Source organism: Cannabis sativa, chromosome 2, assembly GCF_029168945.1.
Source record: "Cannabis sativa cultivar Pink pepper isolate KNU-18-1 chromosome 2, ASM2916894v1, whole genome shotgun sequence".
NCBI lineage: Eukaryota > Viridiplantae > Streptophyta > Magnoliopsida > Rosales > Cannabaceae > Cannabis > Cannabis sativa.
The window spans coordinates 89,586,817-89,605,287 of NC_083602.1; the positions used below are offsets into that span (position 1 = coordinate 89,586,817).

An 18,471-nucleotide genomic window follows, 5' to 3' on the forward strand; every position below is an offset into this window, starting at 1 on the left:
ACCAAAACAGCATATCACAATTTTTTATTTTATTTTATTATTTTTGTAATAAAATCACAATTTCTTAAGTTAATTTATGCAAAAACTAATTAAATTAGTTTATATCATGATGAATTAATTGATCAAACAAATAAAATCATTGCATTAAAATTCAATTCAAACAATATATGCACAAAATTAAAATGGAAATCTCATGACAAAACCAACAAACAATAACAGTAAATCAAAATTCCATGGCCAAACACTGACCGCTTCCAATTTAACACAACACACAGTATAAAGTCTCCAACACAACTAAAAACTAAAATTGACCAAACATAGAGATTGCAGAAACCATAAAGACTCCCATGTTTATAATAGCATTTTTACTCAAGAAAACACCGTTCGACTTGTCCCCTTCTGCCGCGTCTGGGCTAATGGATTCTTCTGAAGAGGAGAAAGACGACGACGAAGAAGACGAATTAGTATCTTTAGAAGGCTTCAATGGTGTGGGAGAAGGCGCCAAGTGCTGCTTCGTCTTCGGTTTAAGACCGAATATTCCAAGAGGAAGCAACACCTTATCGACCTTGTAAATAGCAAGCTGATTATCCTCATAAACAGTACCAGAAATAGTGGCGTTAACAATTCCAGTGGTTATGTTAACAGAGCTTCCTTCAACAGTAACATTTAGAGGAAAGTCATTGGTATTGCTAGCTTGTGTCCGTACAGGGTTACTGAGAGTCTCAAAGTTTTGGAGTGAAACTAAAGAAGGAAGAATGTGGTATTGGACAAGTTGGACTTTATCTTCGTTGGAAAGTGTGTTGAGAGTGCCAGGCTTTAGAGCACCAAACGCCCCGTTTGTTGGGGCAAAAATGGTCAATGTGTTGGATACATTGAGTTGATTCTCAATCTGAATGCTTACGGAGGTACTCTTAAGGAGGCGGATGAAGACACTGAAGATACCGGCTTTTTCGAGGATTTTGGTGACGTCTGTTGGTGTGTGAAGGGCTTTGTGGGGTGGTGCCGGGACAAGTGGCACTTGAGACGGTGGCTCCACCGCCGACACTGGCAAAGATGTTGGCGCTTTGGTTGGGGTTATCGTCTTAGCCGTAGCCGGGGCTATGGCTACATGTTTGGATGGAGCTTGGGCTGGAGAGTGAGGTAAAGTTGCTCCATTAGAGTAGTGGAAACATAGAAGTAAGAATGAGAAGTAAATGATAAGTTGTTTGTTCATCTTGTTTTATTTTTTTTTAGTACTGCAAGATGGCAATCTAGTTAAGTAGAACAAAGAATGATGTTTTCTTGATGATTTGTATTGGAGCAATATTATCAAGTTCTTATATAGCTAGAGATGTTGGACATGAAAGGCAATTGTAGTAATAATATATAGTTAAAAATGAATTGTGTGTATTAATTCTATGTTTGGGTAGGTAGGAGTGATCATCAATTAGGGTGAAAGAGATGTTGGTGTTAAATGAGTTTAATTGCTGATTATTGGTTGGTTACTTGGGAAGCAGGGAAATGAAACGAAAAGATCCATTCTCGATCAGGTTGGTGTGGTGTGGGATTTTATTTTTTTTAAAGTACATATATACAAGAATAAATGTTTTTCTTAATTTCTACTGAAACTCATAATTTGGTAAATTGAACCTTTTTATGTTGAAAAATTCCTATAAAAATAGTTGCAAATATTATTACACTTTTATATAAATATATAAATAGGGATATGATTTTGTCCTGTTATTGTACTTTCACGGATTGTAATCCGTGATGTACGGCAGCCGTCAGATGAGGGAGTTATTTAATCTGACGCCTGAGATTGATCTAGGGGTAATTAGGGTTAAAAAGTAAAAACGTACCCGGACACTCATTTAATGTACCCTGAAACCCATCTAATGTACCACGAAATACATTCCGTAAAAGTACATCACGGGACAAAATCATATCCCTATATATATATATATATATATTAATCTGACTGAGTTCAAGAGTAAAATAAATTCATAAATAACAATCTAATAATAAAATATAAGAATATGTATATGTATTTTTAAAGTTAGTATTTTTATATTTAATATCAATAAATTAAATGTTAGTTTAGTTTAAACCTGTTAATTAAATAAATTCTCATACTATAGCTATAACTTACAACGGCATAAATAAATTGTTTTAAAAATTTAAATATTTGAAAGGGTATTTATAATGAATTTGTATAGTTTAAGAGGAATTATTACAATAAACATAAATTAATTCAGATAATAAAACTCTACATTTTTATATTGCAAATTTGATGTTAACATCACTTAAGGGTTTATGATGTTATGACATACGCAGCTAATTGGTTGGGAAGCTATTGTTGAGAATATAAGTAATGTAACTAATAAGCTTATTAAACAATATATAACTAATGGAACAGGTTGTCATATATTAATATTATATACATTTTACATATACTTAATTATATTCTTAATTTTTTTTTTTTTTTGATTATGTATATTATTTAGTTGAATAATAATTAAATTTTTTATTTTGATATTATAAAAATATTTAATTTAAGTATTATTTATAAAAATAAAACATGATTACTTTCAAAATTTGTTGTTACTTATAATTTTAATTTAACCATAATTCTATTTTATTAGAAATTTCATACACTTTTTTTTTAACAAAATATTAATAATTAAGTAACACATTAATATTAATTCTTTAAGAAACATAATTTTTTTTTTCTATTTTATTGTTTATAAAAATTAAAAAATATATAATAGTTAAATAATTTTTAAATATGTGGATTGGATAAAAATTTGATAATAGAAAAATATTTTTTAAATATGTGTAATACTCGGTTTAAATTTGAATTACAATTTTAAAAGAAAAATACATAGCCACATTTAATATAAGAAAAAAAAAAAGAGAGATATATGTGTAGTATAAGTTTAAATTTGCATTGTAATATTTTAAAAAATGAACAACACTTTTTGTTATATAGTTACATTTAATATAACTAGGTATTAGTAACATGCAATGCATATTTGCTCAGAGTTGCTATTATCTAATTATTAATTTAAATAATTAATAATAATAAAAATTAAAGCCAATACAATTGAACTATATTATTAGATATATTGTTAACTCAAAAACTTTTCCTAGTGATATGGACATCAATGTATGACACGTGGTAAGAACGATGACATCTTGAGGTTGAGTAGTCTCGAGTCATAACAGTCAACTTGAGACGGGTCCCTAGCCCTGTGCCCAGGTTGACTTCGGGAACTCTGAATTGGAAGTTCGAGCTTTGATAACTTGTTTCTAACTCACTATCTTTCGTGTACCATAAAGACATAGAGCGACCAAATCCAAGCCCCGAGAGCTGAAAATACACAAACTGATACCTCGAAAGTCAACCTAGAACCGAGGGTTTCACCCAACGCCCAAGTAGACATCCTCAATTGGGGTTTCAGCTTCTGGGACCATCTTAGTGTAAATGGGTCAAACTTTACATTGGAACATGAACTGGACATACCACAAACATATTTAAGGCATCATATAATCAGATTTGGAGAAATGGCAAAAACCAAAAATGCCCAACCGTCCGAGAAGCCTTCTATTGGCTCTGCCTCTACTTCTCTGAGCAACCCACCTGCGCCACTTGCTCTAGTGACCGGAGTTCCTGGTTCGTCATCTGCTCTGACGAAAACTGCCAGAAAATCGAAGACCCAAGCTCAAAAGTCGACTTACAACCTCACTTCTCCTCCAGTCATTACTTCTTTGATTGCTACTCCAACTCCTGAGTTTGGTGATCAAGATGAATCCCATTCATCCGATCACTCTCTTTCGAAGTCTTATTCTTCGAATGGTGCTCCAAATGTCAAAAAAAAAGTAATGGTGCCCTTGCCCACGGTGAGTTCTCGAACAAGTTCCAAGGTATACACACCTCAAAAACTCGAAGTGGTTCTGCCCAAAAGTGTCTCCAACAGGAAAAAGATGGTGCCTTCATTTTCAAAGGCTAAAAATCTCAAAGAGAATCCCTTTCTGTCTCATCTTCGGATTCTGAACCTGAAGAAGGAACTGAGGAGGATCACGAATCAGAGGGTTTGTCCGATTCAAGTGAAGAGTTTGTCCCAAAGAACTACCCTCTACTGATGATTCTGGGTCTGAAAGTGAAGAGCCTGAAGCTGAACCTATCAATGCAGAACTTGTTGTTGTCCCTGCTGAATTCCAAAGAAGGACAAAGGAAAAAGACACATTGTCTCTCCAAGTCCTATTCTTCCTCATAAAAGAAAAAGGCCCTCTGGTATTAATCTTGAAAACTTCAAGCCTCATTCTCATTATTTTTGTTATAATGATCATGCTAGAGACATGAAATTTTATGAGAATAGGAATTTTACTATTGAGAAAAATTTCGATGTCATTGCTCATAAGCCATTTGGGGTTTATGTTAACTCAAACTTTTCGGTCTCCTTGTTTTGATGATTAGCAAATATTTGATTATTATTTGTTACTAATGATTTATTGATTTTGTAGCAAATTTAAAAGAGAAAATAAATATTTTGGTATTTTTACCAAACTTTTGAAAGCAACACTAAATGGATTCAACAAGCATATCAAGAGCAAAAGATTCATCAAGGGATCAACAACTCAAGACCCTATTCAAAAGAGGTCTTCAAAAACCCAAAGTCAAAAAGTCAACCCGAAAGTCAAAGTCAAAGTCAAAGTCAAGGTCAACTCTCGGGAAAAGTCAACGTGGGATCAAAAACATGCAAATCAAGATAGGAGGCTCATCTACATCAAGACTACTCAAAATTAAATGGTATAAATCTACTTTAGTCTTGTTAAAGTGATTTGCATAGCACACTAAGTTTTTATAAATTTGAATTTTGGCCCATTCACTAACTTGTGCAACAAGTTTTCTCACATGATAGTTCAAAAAATTTTTTGATTGAATTTCTAAATCACATTTTGTTTAACTAAGAGAACAAAGTTTGAATTTCTGAAATCGGATAATCGAGTAGAGAGTTATGGCCGTTTTAGTGCGAAAAATCGAACTTTTTCCACTGCTTGGATTTAGGTTAACCGGTTTCAAAGAGGTAAACCGGTTCTCCATGAACCGGTTACCCTATTGTAAACCGGTGAACCGATTTTCCCAGAGGGAGTCTCGTTTTTCGTGCCCAACGGCTATAAACGGCTATTTTTCACTCAAACACTATATAAACTCGATTTTCACTCAAAAAATTAAGTTGGTTGAGCATTTATTACATATATCTAACCTATCTAAGTGAGATTAAGGAGCTTCTAAGTTTGAAATCCAAACCAACACTTTTCACACACTTTGAGCCAAAATTTGATTTTATTCATCTTAAGTGTGCTTGCTTTTCACTCTAGGTTTCCATTGTATCATCATATTTCTAGAGTGATTTTAGCTTGTATATCAAACACATTTCCATATTGTGATTGAGGTGAGGTTGGCACCGGTTTTGTAAACAACCCGGAAATAGTGAGATTGGCACTTTAACAATCCGAGAAAGAGGTTAATAGTCCTCGGGGGTGCGAAACTATTGTAAGAGGTTTGGAAATACCTTGGTGAAAATTTCCCGGTTGTAAGGGTTAGTCAAGCCCGTTAACTTGGCTCGATATTGGAACTCAAAGCTAGGTCCATAGCTTTGAAGACCAAGGACGTAGGTGGCATAGTTCTACCGAACCTTGTAAAAATCGAGAGTTTGCATTTTCTAATCCTTAAACTCTTTACTTTACAAGTTTAATTATTTGTCTTAATATATTGCTTGCCATACTACTTGCTTTTACTTGATTAATTGACTAATTGCATAATTTTGTGTTAAAAGTTTTAATTTTCCGAAATTAGTTTAAATTTCCAATTCACCCCTTCTTGAAAACATATACTTGGGCTAACAATTGGTATCGCAGCAAGGGCTCAAATTATTTGATTAGATTTCACAATCTAGAGCATGGCGTTTCCAAGTAATTCACAAAATAACATATTAGAAGGTTTTAGCACAAATAGAGCACCATACTTCAATGGAGTAGATTTTCCTTATTGGAAAATTAGAATGGAAACTTACCTTCAATCTATTGACTATGATTTGTGGCATATTGTGTCTAGTGGTCCTTATGTTGCTAAACATGTCATAAATGGTGTTGAAGTAATTAAGACTTATGAAGCATATGATGAAAATGATAAGAAAATGCTTTCTAAAAATGCTAAAGCTAAATATGCTCTTATATGTGGTTTGGATAGAGATATTTTTAAAAATATTGAACAAGCCTCTACCGCTTATGATATGTGGAAAATGCTTGAAGTTACTCATCAAGGAACTAGTGCTATGAAGGAAACTAAAATTCAAATTTATTCCACTCAATATGAGAACTTTAAGATGAAATCGGATGAAACCATTGCTAATATGTATACTCGCTTCACTACAATTACTAATGGTTTGAACTCTCTTGGCAAGGTACTTACTCAAAAGGATATGGTGACCAAGATTTTGAGAAGTCTCACCAAGGCGTATCAAGGAAAGGTGGTTGCCATTCAAGAAGCCAAGGATCTCTCAACACTTCCCTTGGAAGAACTAATTGGCTCACTCATGAACCATGAAATTTTCATGAGTGCTCAAGAAGAAGAGGAGGTTGAGAAGAAAAAGAAGACTATTGCATTCAAGTCTTCCTCCTCCCATGCCATTAGTGAAGAAGATGAGGAAAGCTTATGTAGTGACATGGAGGACTTGGCACTCTTCTCTAAGAAATACAAAAAGTTCATGAAATTCAAAAAGAACTTTGGGAAGAGGCCACAAAGAGGGAGTGACTCAAAAGAAAGAAAAAGCAAAGATGATCCACCAATTTGCTTTGAGTGCAAAAAGCCCGGACATATGAAGATGGATTGTCCAATGAGAAAGAAGAACAAATACAAAGGAAGGGCAATGTTGGCGGATTGGCTCAATAGTGACGAAGAGGACTCCGAAGAAGAAGGAAAGAATGAAGTGGCAAACATGTGCATGATGGCACTTGATGATGGGGTAAGCATTTCTAACCAAAATGATTGTGATAGTGAAAATGATGATGATAACTTAGATATGTCATATGATGAGTTGTCTAATTCATTTAAGGAACTATTTGATGATTTTGGTAAATTGCTTGTTAAAAACCAAACCCTTAGAGAGAAGACCAACATGCTTTTAAAAGAAATTGAGATTTTGAAAATAAATGAAAAAGAACTTATAGCTAAATCTCAATGTGCTACATGTGCTTCACATAAGAAAGAAATTATTGATTTGAAAGCCCATGTGAGAAGCCTAAAAAATGACATATACACCTTCACTAGAGGTAAGAAAGGCTATGATCTCATGGTGGGAAACCAATCATGTGGTTTTTCAAAAAATGGTATTGGTTATGATCCTAGTAAGAAACAAAAATTCTTGAGAAACTTTTTTGTGAAATCATCTAGTCTACCTCACTTTACATGCACATATTGTAACCGAGATGGTCATACTATTTCCTATTGTCATGTAAAGAAATTTGCATATCTAGGCAAGACTAAATGGGTACCAAAAGGTTCTAGAACTAACATGAATGGACCCAAAGTTATATGGGTACCAAAAGCCAACAAATGAATTTGTTTTTGTAGGAATCAACAAGAAAGAGCCAAAGCTTATGGTTCTTGGATAGTGGATGCTCAAAGCATATGACCGGTGATCCATCAAGATTTTCAAGCTTTAAAAGCAAGGAAAGTGGCTTTGTCACTTTTGGAGACAATTCAAAAGGAAAAATCTTGGGCATTGGTGATATCGGTAACATATACTCTCCATGTATTAAAAATGTGCTTCTTGTTGATAATCTTAAACATAACTTGCTTAGTATTAGTCAATTATGTGATATAGGTTTTCGTGTTGTGTTTGAATCCTCAAAATGCTCCATTGAAAATGTTTCAACCAATGAAGTTATTTTCCTTGGAGTAAGGAAGGATAATGTGTATGTTATTGATGTTGACTCTTTTGATAGTAAAAATAAATGTTTAACCGTTATGAATGATAATTCTTGGTTGTGGCATAGAAGATTAGGACATGCTAGTATGGATTCTATTTCAAAATTGGTTAGAAAAGATCTTGTTATTGGTTTGCCATCTATTCCGTTTGTTAAAGATAAACTTTGTGATGCATGCCAATTTGGAAAACAAATTAAAACATCTTTTCATTCCAAGAAAGAAATTTCAACTACTAGACCTTTGCAATTGCTTCATATTGATTTATTTGGTCCTTCTAGAATTGCTAGTCTTGGTGGTAAATACTATGCATTTGTAATTGTTGATGATTTTTCAAGATTTACTTGGGTTATTTTCTTGACTCTTAAAAGTGATGTTTTGGAAAACTTTGTCAAATTTTGTAAAAATGTGCAAAATGAAAAAGGATATTCTATTACCTCCGTTAGGAGTGACCATGGTGGTGAGTTTGACAATGATGCCTTAGAATTGTTTTGTGATGATCATGGTTTTAACCATAACTTTTCGGCACCAAGAACTCCACAACAAAATGGAGTTGTCGAAAGGAAGAATAGAACAATTCAAGAAATGGCTAGGTCAATGCTAAATGAAATTTCATTACCAAAATATTTTTGGGCCGAGGCCGTTAATACCTCTTGCTATATTTTGAATCGTGTTTTCATTAGGCCCAACATGAATAAAACCCCTTATGAGCTTTGGAAAGGAAGAAAACCCAACATTGGTTATTTTAAAGTTTTTGGATGCAAATGTTACATTTTAAACACCAAGGACAACCTTGGAAAATTTGATGCGAAATCCGATGTTGGAATTTTTATAGGGTATTCAACACATAGTAAAGCTTATAGAATTTATAACAAAAGAACTAATGTTGTTGAAGAATCTATTCATGTTGCTTTTGATGAGACTAACCCGCCTACAAGCAAAAGTTTAGATGATGATGTTGTAGGTTTGGGAGATGAGGTTCAAAATCTCGAAATTGGAGAGACTTCCAATGCTCCTTCACAAACTCCCAAAGAGGAACCACCCGTGGAAAAGGTAAATGAAAGCCAAGGTATGAACTCTAACCTTCCACATGAGTGGAAATTCAAAAGTGCTCATCCTATAGACCAAATTCTAGGTGATCCTTCTCAAGGTGTCACTACTAGAAACTCCCTTAGAAACTTGTGTAATTTCATTGCTTTTATTTCTCAAATTGAACCAAAGAATTTTAAAGAGGCCGAAGTTGATGAATTTTGGCTTCTAGCTATGCAAGAAGAAATAAATCAATTTATAAGAAATAATGTTTGGGAGTTAGTTCCAAGACCGTCACATCAATCGGTGATTGGAACAAAATGGGTCTATAGAAATAAGGTAGATGAGCATGGGGTCATTGTGCGTAACAAGGCTAGATTAGTGGCCCAAGGTTACAATCAAGAAGAAGGAATTGATTATGAGGAAACCTTTGCCCCGGTAGCAAGACTTGAGTCCATTAGAATGTTGTTAGCTTTTGCATGCCACAAGAATTTTATCTTGTATCAAATGGATGTAAAAAGCGCATTCTTAAATGGGTACATTATGGAAGAGGTTTATGTCTCTCAACCACCCGGTTTTCAAAATCATAAATACCCTAACCATGTTTACAAATTGAAAAAGGCTTTATATGGTTTAAAGCAAGCTCCTAGAGCTTGGTATGAAAGATTAAGCACTTTTCTTATTTCAAATGGTTTTTCAATGGGTAAAGCGGATAATACACTTTTTATAAAAAGAAAATCTAAAGACATTATTATAGTACAAATTTATGTTGATGATATTATTTTTGGTGCTACTAATGATGCTCTTTGTGAAGAATTTTCTAAGTGTATGCATAGTGAGTTTGAGATGAGCATGATGGGAGAACTCAATTTTTTTCTTGGACTTCAAATCAAGCAACAAAAGGATGGCATATTCATAGGTCAAACTAAGTACATTAAGGATCTTCTTCAAAAGTTTGACTTGGCAAATGCAAAGTCCATGAATACACCCATGAGCACATCCATAAAGATGGACAAAGATGAAAGCGGTAAGAATGTAGACATCACCAAGTATCGAGGTATGATTGGCTCTTTATTATATTTAACCGCTAGTAGACCGGATATTTTGTTTAGTGTTGGTCTTTGTGCTAGGTACCAATCTTGTCCTAAAGAATCCCACTTAAGTGCCGTTAAAAGAATATTTAGATACTTGATAGGCACAATGAATCTAGGACTTTGGTACCCCAAGAACTCAAACTTTGACATAGTTAGCTACTCGGATGCCGACTTTGCCGGTTGTAAGACGGATAGAAAAAGTACTAGTGGAACTTGTCACTTTTTAGGAAATTCCTTAGTGTCATGGTTTAGCAAGAAACAAAACTCGGTAGCTCTATCCACAACCGAAGCCGAATATATAGCCGCGGGTAGTTGTTGTGCACAAATACTTTGGATGAAACAAACTCTTAAGGATTTTGATATTGATTTTGAATGTACACCCATAAAGTGTGATAACACTAGTGCCATTAACCTCTCTAAGAATCCAATATTGCATTCTAGAGCCAAGCATATTGACATAAGGCACCACTTCCTTAGAGATCATATCCAAAGAGGTGATATTATGCTAGACTTTGTAAGCACCGAATTCCAATTAGCGGATATATTCACCAAGCCTCTTAGTGATGAGAGATTTAGTTTCATTAGAAGAGAGCTAGGCATGACCAACTTAAATGAAATATAAGGTTTGCTAGCTATGAAAAATTTCATATCTCTTTACTTACTTATTTATGCATAATTGTTCCAAATATGATATTAATGAGATTTATATGCATAGATGAGAAAATTTATTGATACTTGACCTACATGAACTATCCTTGTTGAAAAACTTAAAATTATAGGTCAAAATGTGGACTTTTGGTGAACTTTGGACTTGTTTTTAAACAAGTGAACATGTGAATTTTTGCATATTTGATTTTCTTGTGTGTCTATATGCTTGAATATGTGAAATAGAGTGTATTTAGTATGCCTATAGGTTTGCCTTGATTGAAATATGCATGAAACAAATTTTTGGTACCTCTCTTGTTGAATTTTTAGATTTTTAGGCCTAAAAGAGTGTTTTTCGCCAAACTCTCTCATTTTTCAACATTTTTCGATTCCGTAAGTTTGTACACCTCACATTTTATTTTATAAAACTGCTGGAAAAAGAATTTTTCAATTTCGTTGCATAAAACTCATTTTTGGTACGGTTCTAGTTTCTTGGCAATTTTCGAAAAGCTTACCGTAAATCGTCATTTTTCATCATTTTTGAGTTTTTCTTGTTTCGAGCAATTTTGTTTTATCATATTTGAGGTGCTAAAAAATTTGGGGTCAAACGGTTGGACAAAACGGGTTTTCAAGCAATTTTCGGGAAAATGGCTGCTGCGTAAACCGGTTACCGGTTCTGCGTGTAACTGATAAACCGGTAAACCGGTTTTCGCTGGGCCCGATTCCAAGGCTGTTTCAGTCTTTTCAAAACTGATTTTTTTGCTATAAAAACCCTATTAACGACTTCCTCACCCCCCATTCAGATACCTTAACCCTAAATAGAGCCTCAAACCCTTTTTCTCTCAAATTCTCACTCTCTAAACCTAATCTCCTTACTCTCTTCAACCTCCTACCACCATGGCCTCTTCTTCAAGACCAAAGAGGCAAAAAGTGTCAATGCAACAAAAGGAGCAAAGGACTAAGGCAAAGCATGATCTCTTCTCACATGGAAAAATTGCAAGGAAGTTCAAGGAAGATTACTCTCAAAGGGATGTCATCAATGGTAAGCAATGTGATCTCCAAGCCCTTGAGTATGTCAACTTTAATTTTCTTATTGAGCGTATGGGATGGGAAAAATTGTTAGAAATTCAAACAAATATATATCCTAGGTTAGTTAGAGCCTTCTATGCTTGCATTGAGTTTCAATGTGATCCATATAGAGTTAGGGGAGATCTCAAAGGAGTACATTTTGAGTTAACTATTGACTCGCTTAATGATTTTCTTAATGCACCTAAAGATGGCCTCTTGCTTGACCATAGACCTCGCCTTAAAAATAATGCCTTTTTCAATTTTAACCTCTTTAATAATCATGTGTGTGTAGGTAACTCTTTTAGGTTAAAACAAAAAAGAACCTACCTCACCCTTCAAGGGAAAATAGTTCATGCCTTTATATGCTCTAATCTTATTCCTAGGAAAGGCCATCAAGATGAGGTAAGTGCCATTGATCAAGTTCTCCTATACAATCTTATAATGGGCGAAAACCAAATTAACCTAGGCTATCTCATCCTTAAAACCATGCATGAAGTGTTTAAACCTTCCCTAAAAAGGGCATTACCCTATGGTTATCTCCTTAGCTATTTATTCCCACTTCTAGGAATCCCAATAGAAGATGAAATTGATGTTTATGAACCCAAGGATTCCGACACTCTTGGTGAGATCACATTCAAATTCATGCGCTACAAATTCGATGAAGAGGAAAAGAAGTGGATTCCCACCACTTCAATGTCCCATGTCCATGAGGATGAACACTTGGTCCCAAGTGAAGATGAAGGGGAAGAGCAAGATGTCCAAGCTCAAAATGAAGAGGAAGGCGAAGAGGAAGTGCCTCCAATACCCCAAGCTCCTCACTTTAACCTTGAAGAAGCTTTTGCCAACCTTACCACTTCCATGACTTCCAATTTCACCACCTTGAGAGGTGAAATGAACAACCAATTTTTAACTCTTCAACATGAGATGACAACCATACGGAGTGATATTACCACATTGAGAGTAGACATGGAGCAAGGGTTTGACAACATGCAAGAGGAAATGACACAATGGAGGGCATACATGGATCGCTTTGGCCCCCCACCAAACTAGTTTTTGCATATTTTTTTCTTCTTGCATCTTTATTTTATTTTATTTTTTTTGTTTTTGGTTGTGTGCAAAGGCTTCATGCCTCTTGACTTTGTGTTAGTTGGTCTTTTTCTTTGTTTTTATTTTTATTTTTTTTTGTTGTTGTGTTGAATGTTATTTTGGATGTTATGTTTTTAATGCATTGGATTGTTGCTTTGTTTTTATTTTTATTATTTTTTTTTTTTTCTCTTTTCTTTTATATTTTGTGAATTCCTTGCCACCCTTTTTGATGAATCAAAAGGGGGAGAACAAATTGATTAATTTTTTGGCATCACCTCAAATTTTTTTTTGGTATCTAATTCATTTATCATAAGTAAAAAATTGAGGGGGAGTTTACAAATTCATGCAAGGTAAAATTAAAAGGTAAATTTTTTTTTTTTTTCTTGCACACATTAAGGGGGAGCTAATCCAACTTACTTTGCTTAAATTTTTTTTCCCTTTAAAAATAATCAAATATTTGATATCATCAAAAAGGGGGAGATTGTTAACTCAAACTTTTCGGTCTCCTTGTTTTGATGATTAGCAAATATTTGATTATTATTTGTTACTAATGATTTATTGATTTTGTAGCAAATTTAAAAGAGAAAATAAATATTTTGGTATTTTTACCAAACTTTTGAAAGCAACACTAAATGGATTCAACAAGCATATCAAGAGCAAAAGATTCATCAAGGGATCAACAACTCAAGACCCTATTCAAAAGAGGTCTTCAAAAACCCAAAGTCAAAAAGTCAACCCGAAAGTCAAAGTCAAAGTCAAAGTCAAGGTCAACTCTCGGGAAAAGTCAACGTGGGATCAAAAACATGCAAATCAAGATAGGAGGCTCATCTACATCAAGACTACTCAAAATTAAATGGTATAAATCTACTTTAGTCTTGTTAAAGTGATTTGCATAGCACACTAAGTTTTTATAAATTTGAATTTTGGCCCATTCACTAACTTGTGCAACAAGTTTTCTCACATGATAGTTCAAAAAATTTTTTGATTGAATTTCTAAATCACATTTTGTTTAACTAAGAGAACAAAGTTTGAATTTCTGAAATCGGATAATCGAGTAGAGAGTTATGGCCGTTTTAGTGCGAAAAATCGAACTTTTTCCACTGCCTGGATTTAGGTTAACCGGTTTCAAAGAGGTAAACCGGTTCTCCATGAACCGGTTACCCTATTGTAAACCGGTGAACCGATTTTCCCAGAGGGAGTCTCGTTTTTCGTGCCCAACGGCTATAAACGGCTATTTTTCACTCAAACACTATATAAACTCGATTTTCACTCAAAAAATTAAGTTGGTTGAGCATTTATTACATATATCTAACCTATCTAAGTGAGATTAAGGAGCTTCTAAGTTTGAAATCCAAACCAACACTTTTCACACACTTTGAGCCAAAATTTGATTTTATTCATCTTAAGTGTGCTTGCTTTTCACTCTAGGTTTCCATTGTATCATCATATTTCTAGAGTGATTTTAGCTTGTATATCAAACACATTTCCATATTGTGATTGAGGTGAGGTTGGCACCGGTTTTGTAAACAACCCGGAAATAGTGAGATTGGCACTTTAACAATCCGAGAAAGAGGTTAATAGTCCTCGGGGGTGCGAAACTATTGTAAGAGGTTTGGAAATACCTTGGTGAAAATTTCCCGGTTGTAAGGGTTAGTCAAGCCCGTTAACTTGGCTCGATATTGGAACTCAAAGCTAGGTCCATAGCTTTGAAGACCAAGGACGTAGGTGGCATAGTTCTACCGAACCTTGTAAAAATCGAGAGTTTGCATTTTCTAATCCTTAAACTCTTTACTTTACAAGTTTAATTATTTGTCTTAATATATTGCTTGCCATACTACTTGCTTTTACTTGATTAATTGACTAATTGCATAATTTTGTGTTAAAAGTTTTAATTTTCCGAAATTAGTTTAAATTTCCAATTCACCCCCCCTCTTGGAAACATATCTTGGGCTAACAGTTTATAACATGTTGAAAGAAAGACAATGGGTGGATACTTTGATTGGTTTTGATGGCTATGTGGATCAAATTGTGAAGGAATTTTATGCTAACATCACTGATGAGTTTCTCAATGAGGACTCTTTTGGTATTCCTTTACTGTGAAGGATGTGGCTGAGGCTCTCAATCTGCCTATGGAAATTGAGACAACTGATGTGGAGTTTGATCGTCAAAAGGTATTTGGGTATCTCACTGGTGATAATGATGTGGAACTCTCCGACACCATGCATATGTCTCAACTCACCTATCAACATGCTGTTCTCATGAGTTTTGCCCTATCCAATTGGTTTCCTTTCTCCAATCCGCTAAATGTTTAAAATGAACTTGTCTTCTTTTTGTATAAAGTTTCAATTGGTGCTAAAATTGATTTGGCTGACATGATTTTGGAGAAAAGTGTTTCTCTTAGAAAGAGCAAGAAACCTAGGCTCAATCTTATCTTTCCTCATTTAATCTATAAGATTTTATCTGATCAAGAGGAATTGATTCTTGAGAATGAATCAATTGAGATGCCTGTTGTTGGAACCACTTTCAAAGTTCCTGAGAAGCCTCTTCAAGGAAAAACTGCTCAGAAAAAGGCTCGGACTGCTTCCCTTGGTATTACAGATAAACCTGTGGCTGCATTTGCTTCCACTTCTGCTCCTACAGAAATGACTGAATTCAACTTGCATTTGGAAAGAATAGAGATAAGTCAAGCCTTACTTCTAAGGAGGATGGACAGCATCATCAAATTCTTCCGATCCAATGATGATGAATAAGTGGTCCAATTTTTTCTCTTGCTTTTTATTTTTGTATGCTTAAACTATTATGACTTTGTTCATATTTTTTTGTTATCTTTGGCTTCTTGATAGACAAAAAGGGGGAGTAGTATTATTTTTTATTATTATTTGGATTGTGTGTTACAACTCTAGACCTTTGTTTTAGGGGGAGTTGGTTGTTTGTGATTTGTACACTTTTGCGTTTAAAAAGTTGTTGTGTTGTCGGTTTGTAAGCTTTTCCGTCCAAAAAAAGTTCTATGTTTTATGTGTTAGAGCCTTTCATGCAGGGGGAGTATTTTCTATACTCCTGTATCTTTAAAAAGCTATTTGCTTTGGTTTCTAACACTTGATGCAGGTTTTCTAATAATAAAATATTTTGTTAATCAAAGTGCCAAAGGGGAAGATTGTTAATTCCATTTTTAGCATATTTAATTGACAAAAATATTTTATTATTTATTATTATTTTCGGCTAGTATGTTTGATTTGGTTTCCTTATTTTGTGTATCCAAACTTGGAAGGAAAGTTGCCTAGCTTTCCTATTTTTGGAAAGGTAAAATGGCAAGTTTGGTTACTCATTTCTTTTTTATCTAACCAGCTGGTATATTCTGATCTTGTGTGAGTTTCCCATTTTCTTAGATCAGAATTCTTGAAGAGAAAATCGGAGCTAAACTTTATTTTTCTATATAAGGAAAGTTGTACTTACTGCCCACGATTCTGTAGGTACAGAAATGGAAATTCCTGGGCTGATTGAATAATTATTTTAGGGAATTTTCTAGTGGGCTAGGGTCTTGTTCAGACCGTGTGTAAGTTGTGAATAAGGTGTAAATTGATTATATATAAATACACCCTATTGCAGCTAGGTTTAATATCTCTTTCATACATTTAAAATTGTATTCATATCTTAAGGAAAAAATGTCTTTGTTTTGTAGAGAAGAGATTGTAACGTCCCCGCTTCAAGCCTCCATTGGGTCCTTACACCCATGGAATGAATGGCTCTTATACACGAGTACGTCACTCTGGCTGCTTCATGGACTGATGACTGACCCTACAGACCAACACAAGTGTTTCCAGCGTGCTTTGTCCTCACTCGCACGCTTCCTAGGAAAACTTCCCAGGAGGTCACCCATCCTGAAATTGCCCCAGGTCAAGCACGCTTAACTGTGGAGTTCTTTCGTGATGGGCTACCGAAAAACAAGATGCACCTTGTTGATATAAGTAGTACCAATCAATCCATTTAAGCTCTCTTCAACTGTGTAGTCCCATACCTACACAGTCTCAGAATCATCCTACTTGACCTTCCCCAGGCGGTGTGGGATTGCACAGCTTACCCGGTATTTCCCCTTACGGATCACGGGACTACTGATTGTCATAGAGGTGTTCGACTCTTACTCTATTTATTTTTAGTTTGTATTGTCTTGAGTCTGTATTCAAGTCTACAATAAAGAAGAACATCAGTGCAACCTTTGGGAGAAGGTTTTACAAAACTTTCGGGAGATTGCTTTTCAAGTCTTGCATCGGGAGGATTCAAGCACTCAACCTTCGGGGGAAGGTTTTACAAAGCTTTCAGGAGATTGCTTTTCAAGTCTTGAATCTAGAGGATTCAAGCACTGTTCAAGATGATCGAAGGGATTTCGAGCTCTTGGAGTTTTATCAAGATTCGGTTAGTATGTGGAATACATCAAGCTTGCGGCATATAATAAGAGGGAGTCTATTTATGCATAAGTCAATTACTTTGTATTATTGAGACCGATCTAATGAATCTTATCTCTGAGCGTGGTCCCGTGGACTAGTAACAATCTGGAAGGATTGTTGAAACCACGTACAAAAACCTTGTGTGTTTTTAATTTTATGCACTGTTTGTTTTTCTGATTTCTTCTGGAGTTACAAAGTTGTATTCTGTAACTACGGAAAAACTATTTTCAGTAACAGTTTCATTATTCCGCATTTAATTAAATAATTAAACTGAGAATATTAAAATACGAAATTTCAGAGACTATGAGAAACAAGTTAAATGAAGCATGCAAGAACAAAGTATTTTCTTTAGGAGTTTTTTCATTTTCACACTTCAAAACAATTTTTTTTTTTTTTTGTGTTTTTACGGAATTCTACATAGAATTTCCTATTGTAACTAGCGCTGCGATCTAAATTGCAACAAAAAATCGTATAGAAATTCCTACTGCGACTAGCGCTACAACCATTTTAAAAACCTAATAAACTATAATTTTTTTAAAAATAAATAAAAAAATAGTATATATGATAATTTCCCCTTTTCTTTATTATGTTTTTATACTGAAGCAGTCATACAGTGCCTCAATATAGGTAAAAAGAGACCAATATTAATTAGATAAACTAAGTATTAACTGTGGTTCTAACAACCTAACCTAACTATGGTATATATTCCAACTAACTTAACCAAAAATAAAACTAACTTAACTGAAGTTAAGTCTAATAGCTAGAGACTACAAAGAATCTTCATTATTCTTGTTACTTTAGTAGAGAACATAATTATAAAGGGAATAGAATTAAACCTCTCTCTACATAGAGAGAGACAGAAGAATATAAATGGAAGAAAAAAGCTATAAGAACCATTTATTTGGATTGATCGATGGGACACATAAAAAATAGAACTTAATTAATCAAGGATTAAAATTAATTATGTCCAACATATCACAAACAGGACAAGTTTAATTAATTATGATAAACATGGAATAATTATAGTAATGAATTTATTATACTAGCAATAAAATAATGATCATATATATCTTTTAATTAACTACGAGGAGTATATTAATATTCACTATATATATATAGATAAATAGATTACGATCAT

At 34.2% G+C, this 18,471-nt stretch overlaps 1 protein-coding gene across 1 annotated transcript; it reads right to left on the bottom strand.

The window, feature by feature from the left end:
• Positions 1 to 125: 125 nt before the first annotated feature.
• Positions 126 to 1,293, bottom strand: LOC115718471 (fasciclin-like arabinogalactan protein 12). Its single transcript, XM_030647256.2, has one exon. It carries the CDS (start codon positions 1,211 to 1,213, stop codon positions 302 to 304), a length of 912 nt encoding a protein of 303 aa, XP_030503116.2. The 5' UTR covers positions 1,214 to 1,293; the 3' UTR covers positions 126 to 301.
• Positions 1,294 to 18,471: the final 17,178 nt, after the last annotated feature.